Source organism: Globicephala melas, chromosome X (assembly GCF_963455315.2).
Source record: "Globicephala melas chromosome X, mGloMel1.2, whole genome shotgun sequence".
Taxonomy (NCBI): domain Eukaryota; kingdom Metazoa; phylum Chordata; class Mammalia; order Artiodactyla; family Delphinidae; genus Globicephala; species Globicephala melas.
Window position 1 is genome coordinate 36536853 of NC_083335.1, and position 14674 is coordinate 36551526.

General features: G+C 40.7%; 1 protein-coding gene across 6 annotated transcripts in view; it reads right to left on the bottom strand.

The window, feature by feature from the left end:
• Nucleotides 1-616: 616 nt before the first annotated feature.
• The window catches only part of MID2 (midline 2), a 108558-nt gene continuing 94500 nt past the window's right edge, over nucleotides 617-14674 (bottom strand). For all 6 annotated transcript variants that reach the window (XM_060292715.1, XM_060292719.1, XM_030835806.2 and 3 more), the window contains 3 exons: nucleotides 8016-8177; nucleotides 6141-6348; nucleotides 617-5538 (listed from right to left, as the gene is read on the bottom strand). In XM_060292715.1, the coding sequence (XP_060148698.1) occupies nucleotides 5136-5538; nucleotides 6141-6348; nucleotides 8016-8177 (773 nt within the window). In that variant the 3' untranslated portion in view covers nucleotides 617-5135. The remainder of the gene's footprint in view (nucleotides 5539-6140; nucleotides 6349-8015; nucleotides 8178-14674) is intronic.

The following is a 14674-nucleotide window of genomic DNA, read 5'->3' on the forward strand; positions in this document are numbered from 1 at the left end:
AATTCCAAATTTTTGTCTTTTATATTTTAACCCTCTTGCCTTTGGGCTATAGTTCCTAGTCGCTTTGCTAGCTGCCACCCTTGACTGGCCTGCTTCGCTTCACATTGCATGCCCCCTTTAGTAACTCTGATTAAAGTATGTCCAAGCCCAGCTCGGGGGTGGGGGTGGGGGTGGGGGTGGATCTCCTAACCCTCCCAGGCTCCTCCTACAGGCCAGATGTTTAACAGCAAGTCAGCTTACATCTGGCCCTATCCTGACTTTAACCACTAGGTTCCAGCACTGGGATTTTCTTTGTTCTTCCTTAATTCCCACCTTCTGGCCCAATCACTGAAACTGAATGTGCCGTGTTTCCTTGGGCCTTATACTTTCATTCTTTAGTCTTCCTGACTGTATCTTCCTCCTGAAACCAAAGTCTTCATGATTGGATCTCGATTTCCAGATGCTCCGGATCCTCCCTGCCCAAATCTCTACCCACTACATAATTAATTTCCCCTAAGTCATTTAGACAATTCCAGTAACCCATGACCTTTTTCCTTTTAATCTTCCCCCAATTCAAACTCCAGTGAGAGACAATCAAGAACTCATGAATACATATATATTTATTTAATTCATAATATAGCATTTTGAATGGGCTGGGATATTTTTTTTAGAGGGATGAGGCTGTGTAATCCACAGATGCTCAGATTTCTGTCACTAGGAGAGACACTATTGGTCCAGAGCTCCCAGTACAAACAAGCCTGGGATAAAATATTTGATAAAAAATAGTCCAATAATAGTCTAATAAATATTCTAGCTGAGAACAACAACATAGCATATGTCTGAAGCTGGCAGACCAGACTGTAAAAGGCAGTTTCACCTGATCTAATGGCGGTCAACCTGGCCAACCTGTAATACACAAAGTACAGCCCAATGGCTCTGAGGCTGCAGTTGGCTTCAGGAATTAAAATAAGTGTGGAAGTAGTTCTCATCTGTCAGCCTCACATTCTCCATTCTGTAGAAGAAAGGGTATCAAATATTTGCACTTATCAAAAAGTCCATCTGTGGATTGCTCCAACCAGGTAGTCATATATAAATATGTAAACCATGGAAGCTTAGAAAATTCACCTAGCGTATTTTAGCCGAAAAGAACATAGAAGTGATTTTGCTGCAATTTGAAATTCACTGCATCCAAAGTTTACACAATGGAATTGTATGATAAAAATACATACAGATGCAGTTACTCTTACTTACAAGTAGCCAGAACTCCAATGTGGCATTAAAATTTCTTTCATATTCTCAAAACATGTTTAACTTTATTGTTGATTATTTTTGTGCTTTCTTCAATAAGACGATATAAAAAGTGAAAATAAGCATAAATTGCAGACAGAAAGAATAATGTGCTGGCAGAAAGGATTGTACGAGAACAGACTGAGGAGAGCAACAGTGAAAACTTATGGAGTCTCCTTCCTTGAAGATGTTAAATACAGGTCCTATTCCCTTTGTCCAACTGGGTTTAGCTAGAGGTAGTCAATGACTTCTCTTAAGGTACCTGGCATTGACAGTATTCTATGAAAGTCTTAAGTTTACTGAAGTATCTGGGACTCACCACACCCCCACTGAATACTTTGCCACCATGTTTTTTCTTGGAAAGCACTTTTAATTATTCGGCTCAGAAACTTCATTGCTTACCCCAAACCCAGTTTATTTTCCTACTTTATTCAGTAGACTTAGCTCTGAGTGATTTTGGGCTATGACCAAAACTGAAATCCACATTCAAAGTTTGAAAAGACTGAAAGGTTATGGAAAAGAATGGTGCCACATGCTCCAGACAATTCCCCAAGTCAACTGCCAAAAGAGCTTTTGAGGAAGACAATACTCACTTATATGTATGAGTCCTAGGACATTTGCAAAATAATATCAATACAGCCCAAATGGAGAAGAGGCCAAGCATTTCTGCCCAGAAAACAACAAACACCAATATGGATATCAGAGTACAACAGGGAAACTTTGATTATTCATTTGTTCACTCATACATTCATGCAATTAACATTAGCCAGGCAACTACTCTCTGTTCCACACCCTGTGTCAGGTGTTGAAAATACAACAACAAAACCAAAAGACACAGTCTTTGCCCTCAAGGTATTCACAGTCTAGTGGGGAAGACGATTCTTATATGTTAAACCTTTGTGTGCATCAGAATTACCTGGGGGAGCTTGTTAAAAATGTAAAATTCCACTTATGTGCCCAGACGTTTTAATTAAGATCGAGGGTGAGGTCTAGGAATCAATTGTTTTAACAAACACCAAAAATGATTCTAACAGGTGGTCTGAGGACCACACTTTGAAAAACACTGCTATACAATGTGATTATTGCTGAGAGGGGGTAGTGCTCAGGGTGCCATGGGAGCTGGAGAACATAATCCAGCCTAGGGGTTCAGGAGTTAATCTAGTCTAGTGGGGTAGAGGTGGGGAAAGCAAGTCCAGGCTAGAGTCAAAAGTAGGGTGGAGAAACTGAAGCTTTGTCTCAGGTCAGTAAAATCTAAAAGGCACAAAAATGAATGGCATGGGAGTCCCAAGGCCAAGGTAAAGAAAATCGGACTGGGGTGAAGGTGGAGTGTTCTGCACTTACAGCATTTTCACACTATTCCCTTAATTTAAGAACAATTCCTACTGTTTACTCTGGGCATCAAAATTGTTACTAACATCTCTATTCCAGGCCCAGAGAACAACTTGTGAAAATCGTTAAGTTTGGCTAGAGTAATCAGTGTGAGGGGGAAGGTGGCAAAAGATGAAGCTGGGAAAGCAAATAGGGACTTGAAAAGCCAAAGTGGGTAAGTAACTGGGACTTTCTACTGAATGCTATGGGAGCCAGTGAAAGATTTTATGAAGGGGTTAAAATCATCTGTTTTGTTTAAGAATTTGGAGATAGGCTCTAGAGGAGAGACTTAGAGTAACTTAGAAATGAAAGACATCCATTTTAAAGCACTGCTACACTGTACTGGGCCTGGGGCTGAGCGGAGGAGATTAATATTTGTTGCATACTTAACTAAATGCCATGCTTAATGGTTAAGTATGCCATACTAATGCCATACTTAACTAAATGCCGGGTGTGTGCTAAGCAGTTTCAATGTGCTATCTTCTTTTCATCTTTGCAACAGCCTTGTGAGGTAGGTATTATTGTACAGAAGAGGAAACAGCGGCTCAGAGAAGTGAAGTACTTGCCCTGGGTCACACAGCTAGTAAATGGCAGAGGAAATAGATTATTTTAGTCTGAAGGCTATGATGAGCTTTCCATCACTGCAAGCTATTTCCCAGCACTGCTGAATCTTACCGAGGTTGCTCATTTCCTGATTAGCAGTAAGTACGTAGGGTTTTTAAAACCAAAAAACCTTACTTTGCCACTAGATGGGTAAGTTTGAGCCTGCCATCTGTAGCTGCATCAGTCTTGCTTTCCATGTTAGGTGTACAAACAATACGAAACTGTTCCTTAGGGGATCTGTATAGATACTTTGTCTCTCCTACAGAATAATAAGCCATTTGACAGCAGGGGCTGTGGATTACCAATAGGTCAGCTTCAGCGTGGTACCTGGCATCTAATAGTTGGTTGAATGAATTAATGAATGAACGTCCACCAAAGGCTGTGGAAAGGAAGAGGGGGAGAAGTTTTGGCATTGTTTCAAGGCTCCGATCTGGGGACTTGTTACAACTAACACGTTGTTCAACAACAATATTTTCACGACTCCCAATTAGTAGACTCCTTAAAGCCGGCTCAGCTCCTGAAAGGAGAAAGCTCTGGTGCTGACACTCCCAATCCCAGCAGCGGAACTGACAGAAGCACAGACCATAAAGCTTGATTCCCTTCCACGATAGTGATTAAGGACTGGGTTGAAGCTTACATCCGCATTTGCCATGAAGGGTTGGCTAAGCAAATGAATAGTGTAAATAAGATTGCGGGAAGAATGATTATTTAACCTGTTTAAGAAAACAAACTATTCTCAGGCATTCTTAAGCACTTCAGAAGTGTTTTATCTGAAAATATAAGTACATTTATATGTAAATAGTTGTTGCATCTACAACACTCCATTCTTACTGAGTAAGTAAATAAAGAAGGTTCCTAAAGAACCTCCATTATGCAAGTCTTTTTTAAAGCCTAATTCTAGTAACTGTATGTACTTGAGAGTAAGAAAACTGTACTTCTTTGAAATATTCTGTGACAGAATTTTCAAGAATTCGGACAAACCTCCTCCATTAGGTAGCATCGATGAAACTGTGCTACATATAACAGATCTACCTGGATCAATTTCCTATCCAGCAATAGCATCTCTTGTGCAGTCTTGTCTCCCTATCTCTCCTGATCCAACCTAGAGCTCTTCCCACCATCTATGTCATTATTGCATGTGCATGTGTGTGTGTGACGGGAGGGAGGAAGGGAGGGATGAATGGAGGGGGGGAGAAATGTTGACTGATTTTGATGTTCCCTTTAGGGGACAAAAATGGATGGTATAATTTATTTTCCCTTCCAGTATATTTCTCACGCAAATGACTAAATTAAAAAGTTTATTATGTATATATAATTATAAAATGAATATATAATATATATTATTTATTCATTTTATATATATATTATATATACACAGACATGTTTTCTTCATAATAAACCATTGATTGTAGGTTTTCTCATAAAAAGCTACATATAATATGGGATCATTTGACACTTTAAAATTCTACTTGGCCTAATTGGCCAGTACTAGCAAGGCTGACACACCCCTGCTCTCCAGCTGGCTAGCCCCTTGTGCAGAGCATCTTTCTACATTATTTACCTAGAATGACCCTAATCCCTTCCAATATCATTTATACTCCTAAATCACTGGGAATTTTAATTTTAATTTTAATTCTCCAATGACAAGAGAAGCATTCTTCAAATTTCTTCTCCAATGGCTTGAACCCAGACTACTCAGATAATTTGTTCTGAGAAACTCAATACATTAATTCAAATACAAGCTTTAATGCACAAAAATTAAATCTATAATATCTAGTTATTTTGGATGCTTCAAATGAACTTTATTTTTGTATCTTGTATATTGGACACTAACTGAGGTTTAGGAGGGGAAGAACTGCTGAACTGGAGAGCCAGTGAATTATACGCTCTCTTGAAATTTAATGGCAAGCTTTCATCCCAGAAACATAAGGGGATTCTTGAGGCCTGCAGTTGCATTCCTGCCGCTCGGGGTAATCAATAAAATCTGGGGCAGGCAAGCCAGACAGGATCATCAGGGATTTGTTCCAGATTGTGAATGTTGGACAAACTGGAAGAATGAAGGTCACATCAAAAGTATGAAGATGGAGAGAGTTAGCTGGGTCATAGAAAGACAGCATGTTGTTGTCATAATCCAGAAGGACACCCAGACGCTTCAACTGTGGTGGCACATCCACCAGCATTTCCTTGTTGTTATGTCTGACTACGAAGTTACTATTGCATCGAGAGAAGACCCATGAGGAGGCGTTCTTGCCAATCCATTCATTCTTGGGAGCTGATTTGTAGGCAATGCCAATTGCATACCTGTGAGACAGTAGAAAGGAGAAAGAAATAAACATTTATTAATGATCTGAGTTATGCTAGACACCATACAGAATATCTAAGAAATAGAATACATGTTTCTTCTTTAAATAGTTTACATTTAGATCCATAATACTGACAGCACTAGAGTTTGTTTTTGTTTTTTTGTTGTTTTTTTTTTGCGGTACGCGGGCCTCTCACTGTTGTGGCCTCTCCCGTTGCGGAGCACAGGCTCCGGACGCGCAGGCTCAGCGGCCATGGCTCACGGGCCCAGCCGCTCCGCGGCATGTGGGATCTTCCCGGACCGGGGTACGAACCCGTGTCCCCTGCATCGGCAGGCGGACTCTCAACCACTGCGCCACCAGGGAAGCCCATCACTAGAGCCTTAAAAATAGTTAGCAATTAGAGTGCTGTAATTTTCAACTCCTAGCTCAGTATATTTTCCCTAATTTTATTTTTTAAAAACGCAAATTTTTCTAGCAGTGGTTTCCATCACATGCCTTTTAACCTTGACTTACTGGTATTACGTTTGTGCTATAGAACTGAATCTCCCAGGGACCTAACAACAGGGGAGAGAGGAGAAAAGAAAAGTGGGATCCACTTACCACGTTGAGGAACCCATGACCACCTCCCAGTAGTGGCAGCCACTGTCAATGAATATATTTCCTGCTGCCCCATAGCATCCTGTGCCACTAAACCTCTCTGGGGTATGGCTCTTCTTCAGAGAGCTTTCATCCTTCTCCATCTGCAGTCCATCATTGGAGATCTTCAACTTCTTGTGAGTCATTTTGGGATCCAGTTTAAAGGGTTGGCCTGAAAAAAGTAGAAAAAAGAAAATGCATGAGGAAGTATTTAAGAATTCTATCTTTGTCCTCCAGGACCATCACTATCAGAGGAGCCTCGACAAGATAATCATTCTTGAGTCAGTGAAAGTTGACTGGTGTTTGGATTATATTAAGGAAACAGGCCAGAAGCCACTGTTTTCAATAAAATAAAAATAAGCTGTGCCCCCTTCACAGACTATCAAGTTAAAAGGGGGCTCTCGGGCTTCCCTGGTGGCGCAGTGGTTGAGAGCCTGCCTGCCGATGCAGGGGACACGGGTTATGGCCCCGGTCCGGGAAGATCCCACATGCCGCGGAGCGGCTGGGCCCGTGAGCCATGGCCGCTGAGCCTACGTGTCCGGAGCCTGTGCTCCACAACGGGAGAGGCCACAACAGTGAGAGGCCCGCGTACCGCAAAAAAAAAAAACAAAAAAAAGGGGGGGTGCTCTCAGGGTCTCATGTCCTCAAATAAGTTTTGCACTTTGCTTTATTTCAGTGGGTGGTTTGGGCTTTGAGTAGATTTTAGGGGAAGGAGTATTTGAGGTGAGACAAAGTGAGGGAATAGACGAGATAACTGCTGCTTGGTGGCAGAACAAATAAACCTGAGAATAACTCAACTACGGGACAAATTGTTTGCCCTCTAACTACTGGGATGTAAATAACACATAATTAGGTAACTTTGTTAGAGTGACTTTTGCATCATCAATAATTAGAAAAAATATTTGTTGTGCAGGATCATTCCCAACAAATTACTCCTTACAGTCCTAGACAGAACCAGTTAGTTACTAGAAGCCAACAGCTGGGTATGGCAATACCAACGCCTCTGGCAGACACTGTTGGCGAACGTAACACCCACCCCCTACTTTTTCTCTCTTACCCACTTTTACTGTAGAGGTCAGAAAAGCTAAACACTCAAGCTCCTAGCCTCCCTCGCTGCTAGGGTTGACTAAGAAGATGGAAGCAGAAGTCAGAGAGGATGGAGGAAACTTCTAGGAAAGTGTCTGCTTTCTTGATGAAAGGGACAGCCATCACGTGTACCAACACTTTCCCCCTTCTTTCTATCTTGAAAGGAAATATGACGTCTAGAGGTTGCAGTGGTCATGTTGTGACCATGTGGCAATAAGCCAACACACAAAAGGAGAAGGGTGCCTGGGTCTCTTACGACATCACAGAACTGCTGCACCATCCCTGAACCGCCTAAACTTCGAGCTTCTTGCTATGCGAAAGAGAGAGAAAAACACTATTTGTTTAAGCTGCTAAAAAATACTATTTGTTAAGCTAAATTAGTTGGATTTTTCTGTCACTTTTAGTCAAAAGCATTCCTAGCAGGTATGGCTTCTCAGCAGGAGGATTTTACCAGATTATCACAAACAGTACTCTTTTACTCAATTGTCCCCAAAGCATGGAGGCAGAGTGCAGAGAAAAACTCTTCACTAACATCCTCCCACGCCACCAGCTGTTTTATGTGTATCTCTGTGTCCACATACCTCCCAAGGACACAAATAACCCCCCTGCCCAAAGCACAGACTCCAACAGTACAGCTCCTCTACCCAGTGCCACTGCCCTCTTACACTGCTGTGGGTGCCAGTGTCAGGCTAAGTGTACTTGCTGGCACTGAGGGCAAAACTGCTCTCTCCTTTTGGAATCACCACAACGTACTGTTTGTTTTGAGTCGGGTAGGCTCACTGTTCCGGCTGCCTGCTTGGTTTATGGCTTTAACAATGAAGATGTAGCGTGTCCCACTCTGAAGTCCGTGAACTGTGTAATGGTTCTGTTTGATGTTGGGCACAATCATCCAGCTATCCACGGAATTATACAGGCCTGTAACGTGGGGAAAGGAAGGATGTTAAGGTCATAGAGGTAGGATGATGAGAAGCACACTGAAAATTCATCATAAGCCCCCCCCAAAAGTGAATTTCATTTTGTTTTCTTTTGAATCGTGGAAGACATAGTGAGATGAACCTCCTCTGCTTCTTTTCTCCCACGGAGCTAAGCTTACGCCAGGCTCCTTGCTTCTGGTAACTGAATGTAACCACTAGTGAAAGTTAGGTTACTCCGATTTGCTGCCAAATAATACAGGAAAACGTCTATACAAAATCACAGAATCATCTCTTTTATGGAGTCTCTAGGTCTTTATCCCAAAGGTCCAATCCTCTGAGATCTGAGTCTGACCTCGAATGGGTGGAGCAGAGCACAGTAACATGGAATCTCAGAGCCAAAATGACAACTAGGCACTATATTTCCCTCATTTTACAAATAGGAAACAGACAGAGAGAAGAAAAGTGACTTGCCCAAGGCCACAGATAGCTGGGGATGGTGCTGAGAGTAGAACTCTGGTCTCTTTAATCCTAGTCCAGGGTTCTCTCCACTACATCGCAATTCATGGAGCAAACAGTAATGTTCCTTAGTCTCTGCAAGGTAGCGAAGCTTTCAGGGCTTATGATTCAACTCTCCCACACCATCCTCACCCTTACTTCCAATCTTGGTGGACTCCAAGGTGTCATAGGGAAGCCAAGGAGATGACATAACAGTCAAAGCAGAATATCATCTCCTCACTTGACACTACCCAGTTCTACCCCTTCCTGGTTCTGATTCCAATACTCATTTGAGGTTGGGTGGTCCAGGAACACATTGTTGTCTGGAATCTCCTTCCCTCCCAAGTAGGGAAAGGGATCAGAGATCTAGGTTTCTGCTTTTGAAACTCTTTAGACCATAAACATTGACTTAAACAGAGAAAATGTACATAATTAAAAACATGTATTTGGCTAACTTTTAGTAAAAGAGGGATCAACATTCTAGCCTGTGAATTTAGGCTTATCTCTTCTGTTATCTGCTTTTCAGTCAGGTTACCACTTTTTAACCATAATTCTACCAGAGGATAGAAAAGAAAGGGCAGGGAAAATGAGTGGTGAATTTAGTCATTTCTATGCAGCTCTAGCAAAGGATTTAGTGAGGTTAAAAACTGGAAATAATAGTAAGTGATTTGAAAGAGATATGATCAGAAGGGTTTTATAATTAATTTGGGGAGCAGTAGAAGAAGTCTAAATTAAAACTAGAAAAAAGAAGCATAATGGGGTGCAAACAGATATGCTATAGAAAGAAGAATAATCGGTGGCGATGTTCAGTGATTCGCATGAAAAGACACAAGGATAAGGGCAAGGAAAAATGTTTGAGGGCTTGGCTGCCTATGTATCAATGCACAGTATGAATCATAAACTACACATTAAATTTTACTACTAAGAGGGAAATATATGATCTTCCAGATATACTGCTAACAATACAAAACCAAAACTAACTTCATAATGAAGTACTATGCAGCTATAAAAAAGAAGGTGGAAGATCTCTATGAACTGATAACGGAGTGATTTCCAAGATATACTGTTAATTTAAAAAAGAAAATTGCAAAAGAGTTTATGTAGTATGCTACCTTTTTTTTTTTTGCGAGAAAGAAAGGCAAATAAGAAAACATACATATATTTGCTTAGATTTACAAAACAATAATAGCAACAAGAAGGAAAAACCAGAAAATAATGAAGCTGGTTGCCTACAGGGGATGGAGGTGGGGGAAGAAAATGAAAAGGATACAGGAGAGAATGACACTTCTCTGAGTACACCTTTTTTGTATAGTTTTCCCTTTTGGAAACATGGTTGTTTTACAAGTTCAAAAAATTTAAATGCTGTCAATATGAATGGGAAGAGTGGGGTCTAAAACTGAAGGCAAACTGAAACAAATGAAGCCACCTGCATTTCAAATGTAAACAATCACAGCAAAGGGCAAGAGGAGAACTGTAAGCAAATCCTCACTATTGTTTGTGTTTGCAGCGGGATGGGCAACGCCATCCTGAAACTATTTCTGATGTGTTATTGAGCAAATGAGTATCCGTGTCGATGTTGCTGGGACCAGGCTTCTCATTGTGGAAGTAGGAACATACAAATATGAAATGGGGGAAGGTAAGAAAGAACCTGTGGGGATGGACTGGAATTGGAGATATTGGTATAAACTCATGATTTCTAAAATATGTATTTGTATGTGCATACATATTGCACATATGTTAAGTATGTGTGTACATATATTATGTGTGAATATGTATATGTACATGGGTGTATGTGTGTACTTCTAGTACCCAGGTTTTGGTCTATAATAACATTCTCCTACTAAAAGGGACCAGCGTTCCTTGGAAAAATGGCTGACTTCAGGGCTGGGGCAGGATATGGTCAAAATGAGCGTACAACCTTTTGTTGTGCTGAAAAGTAAGGAAGCACTGGAGAAAATGATGGAAGACTATAAGGACCCAGGAGTCAGCTTAAAAGGCTCCCACTGGCTAAATTTGGGCAATCTGAGCACCAAAATAAATAAGGGCAGTAAAGAATTATAAACCATCGAAAAAAGAGAATTCATAAGTCCATACTGAGAAGTAAAAAAAATAAATAAACAAATGAAGGATGAGTCTCTTGCTTACAGTAGAATGCAGAGTGGCAACTTGTAAATGTGGAAGTGGATGCTCAGTTGGAAAATCATTATTTTGCCATCATCAGAGTAAAGATTGGATCAGGTGAGAATTATTGATTGATGCTAAAACAGGGATGGGGTGGGATGGGTTTGATGAGGAAGCAGGATATTTTCATGGTCTTAAAGTATCATGGCACAGATTGCTTATTAGTTGCAAAAGGAAAAATAGTAACTATGCAAAGAAGAAATCAGGCAACACCTTTGATCAAGTGATCAAAATGAGCATCACCAATGAAGGGCAAGTACACATCGTGTGTCTCCAGTTGTGATGTCCCAAGGAGAACACGTCTCTTATGTAGCCTTCCAGCCATAAATGTGTAATCTGAATATAATCGTGAGGAAACATCAGACAAACTCAAAATAAGGAACAGCATAATAAACAAATTAAAAGGGCACTTTAAAAAATATCTATGTATGGGCTTCCCTGGTGGCGCAGTAGTTGAGAGTCTGCCTGCCGATGCAGGCGACACGGGTTCGTGCCCTGGTCCGGGAGGATCCCACATGCCACGGAGCGGCTGGGCCCGTGAGCCATGGTTGCTGAGCCTGCGCGTCCGGAGCCTGTACTGCGCAACGGGAGAGGCCGCGGCAGTGAGAGGCCCACATACCACACACACACACACAAAATATATATATATATATCAATGTCATTAAAGACAAAGAAAGGCTGAGAAAATGTTCCAGATTAAAGGATGCTAGAAATATGACAATTAAGTCCAATGCCTGATCCTAGACTATATAGGACAACATTGGGTCCTTAATATGTCATAAAGTATATTATTGGGTCAACCGTCAAGATTGGAATATGAATGGTGGATTAGTTAAAAGTACTGCATCAACGTCATACCTCTTAAAGTTGATAACTGTACTGTGGATACATAAGAGAATTTCTTTATTCTTAGGAAACACACACTGAAGAATTTAGGGGTGAAAGGCCATGATGTATGCCAGTTACTCTCAAATGGTTCAGAAAAAATGGACAGAAACAGAATGTTAGCAAATGATAAAGGAAATGGGATAAAACATTAACAATAGGTGAATCTGGGTAAAGAGTATATGGGCATTCTTTGTGCTGGTCTTGCAAGTTTTCTGTAATTTTGAAATCATTTCTAAATTTTAAAAAGGTAAATATATGATCCTCTGGGTATCACTGAGACTTAATGAGATGGGATTTATCATTGAATTATGGTAATGGAAGTATAAACCGTGTTCAAAATGGAAAGACCACAATATGGAAATTCATGAACCTGAGTGTAAATGTGTGTGGAGAGCATTTGCATGAGAATGAAAATGAGGGGAAATAGAAGTTACATCTTTGTGGCAGTATGTTACAGACTGCCTGGCCAGGGAGAGTTATAGCCAGTGCTTTCATAATACAAAACGCAAAGCTGAAACAGAGGAAAGATATACAGTAATGGGGAAGACCATTATCTAAACATCTGTTGGAATTCTCATTCAGCTAACAGCATCATCTGAAACATTATTGGCTTGTGACAATTTCAAATCTTACATAAAGTGGGGAGAAAGTTTAAAATAAAGGAGGAAAGTTGAAAAAATAAGGAGAAGTACTTCTCCAGACAAAATTCTAACCAGCAAGGAAGAAATTTCTGGTTAAAGAAAATGTGGAGTTTGACTATTTTAAGATTCTTCATGTAAGTGGTATCATGTAGTATTTGTCCTTCTGTGTCTGGTTTATTTCACTTAGCATAATGCCCTCCAGGTTCATCCATGTTATTGCATGTGGCAGGATTTCCTTCTTTTTAAAGGCTTAATAATATTCCATTTTATGTATATACCACATTTTCTTTATCCATTTCTTTATCCATGTCATCTGTTGATGGACAACTTTTTGTATGTCAATTATACCTCAATAAAGTGGTTTTAAAAAAGAGAAAATATAGGAAAACCTCAAGGGAAAGTAGCTCTCACAACCAGGGTTCAGTCAACAGTGGCAGGCCAGACCAGCATGTAGGACTGGAATCTTCATGAATATTTTTTACTAGTAAAATAGTTTCAACTTATCTGCCCATTGCCATCCAAAATTTTGCTTCAGGGCTCTGCCTTTGTTCCTGTCCTATTCTACTTTTCTATCAATGGTCGAAGGAGGAAGACATAGAAGGCACGCTGGAAGGGAAAGTAAATATATTGAAAGGCAGAAACTACATACAAAGGAATTTTGGTAGGCTGGAATAAGGAGTCAGAACTAACCAGATAAAATGTCATAGGAATAAATTCAAGATGTTGTATTTCAGTTTAGAAATTCAATTGTATAGGAATAGGATTTGGAATGCCTGGGGATTTCAGCTGACTATATGCTCAGTCAACACAACAGTCAACATGGCTGCTGGAAAAAAGGTACAGGACAAGGGGGCATCAGCTAACACACAAGAGCAATAATACAGCTATCCTCAGTGGACTAGGAAGAATTGGTAGCTGGTTTAATTCAAGGAGCATTAACCTTGAAGTCTGACAGGCTTGGGTTCAGATAATGACTCCATCAGTTTGTAGCTCTGTGACCTTGGACAACTCATTTAACTTGAGCCTCAGTTTCTATGTCTATAAAATAGAATTACTATCATCTACTTCATAAGGCTAAGGGAGAAGTTATGAGGACCAAATGACATAACATATATGGGAGTGTTTGTAAATGGAAAAGCATAATACGTATCCAAATTGTTATTATTCACTAGGAGGAAGTCTTAGGCCTTTTATAAGGAAGCACTAACAATTATTTATAGCTGCACAACAATTGAATGGGCTGTTTTGCTAGAATTCAGCTGCCCATCACTGGAAATGTTTGAGCAGAGACAGGACAATCACCTACAGGGTTTCTGGCAGAAGGCAAGAAGATTTGACAAGATGACGTCTGAGGTCCCTTCCAATTCTAAGATGCTATGGTCCTATCACTATTAAGAATTATCCTCTAAGCTTTTCTTTACAAAGGACTATGTACCCTTGAAAACAGAGGTGACAGCCTTTTGATCTTTGTCACTTCTTAGACTTATTCTCAACTCCCAGGAGACCACTGCTCTCCCCATATCAGGAAAGAGAAGCACAGTTACTGGCTTTAAGACTTTCCCGAGCAGGAAAGACAACTGCAAACAAGTATGTTGGGGAGGCCTTAGCGCTTTTCGACTTCACAACCTGAAGAAACACCCAGGAAAGCAGCTACCAGGGCCAAGTGGCTTAGGATGGAGCTGCACGAGGCAAGTGTTTTTTAGAGTTTGAGCCCAAATGTCCTCTCACCTCCCCATCCCATCATGTGGCCCTAAATTGTCACAAGATGGGAAAAGGAAGCCTATTGGGACGGTTTCGTTGGAAAAACTCCTCTCATGCGGGTCTGTGAAGTCAGACACAGAAGCACAAACACAAAGTAAAAAGAAAATACTAATCTGCAGCTATGCAGATGCAACCTTAGGGTGCAAATCAGTTCCAATCTTGAGTCCACTTTTAATTCTGCTTTCATTTCCATTTTCCCCAGCACATTGAGGGGAACTTGCAGCTCTAGTTAAGATCCTACTGCCTTGTCTTGCTCCAATTCATCAGAAGGTGAAACCATAACATGTAGGCTAAATGACTGTTTTGCGAACGTCTTTCATTTGATGGCCCACTGATGGGCCATTTTATATTTGGTGTAATTCTTGGAGGAAAGGGAGAAGGGGTAGAGGGAAGAGTGACAGAGGCAGGAGGCTTGTCACTTCACTTATTCACTGATACAAATAGGTGTGGTAAAGGAAGTGGTAGTCTTTGAATGTAATGTATTTTACCATGATAATGAAGTGGAAGAAGAGTCAAGGAGAGAGATGTTCAC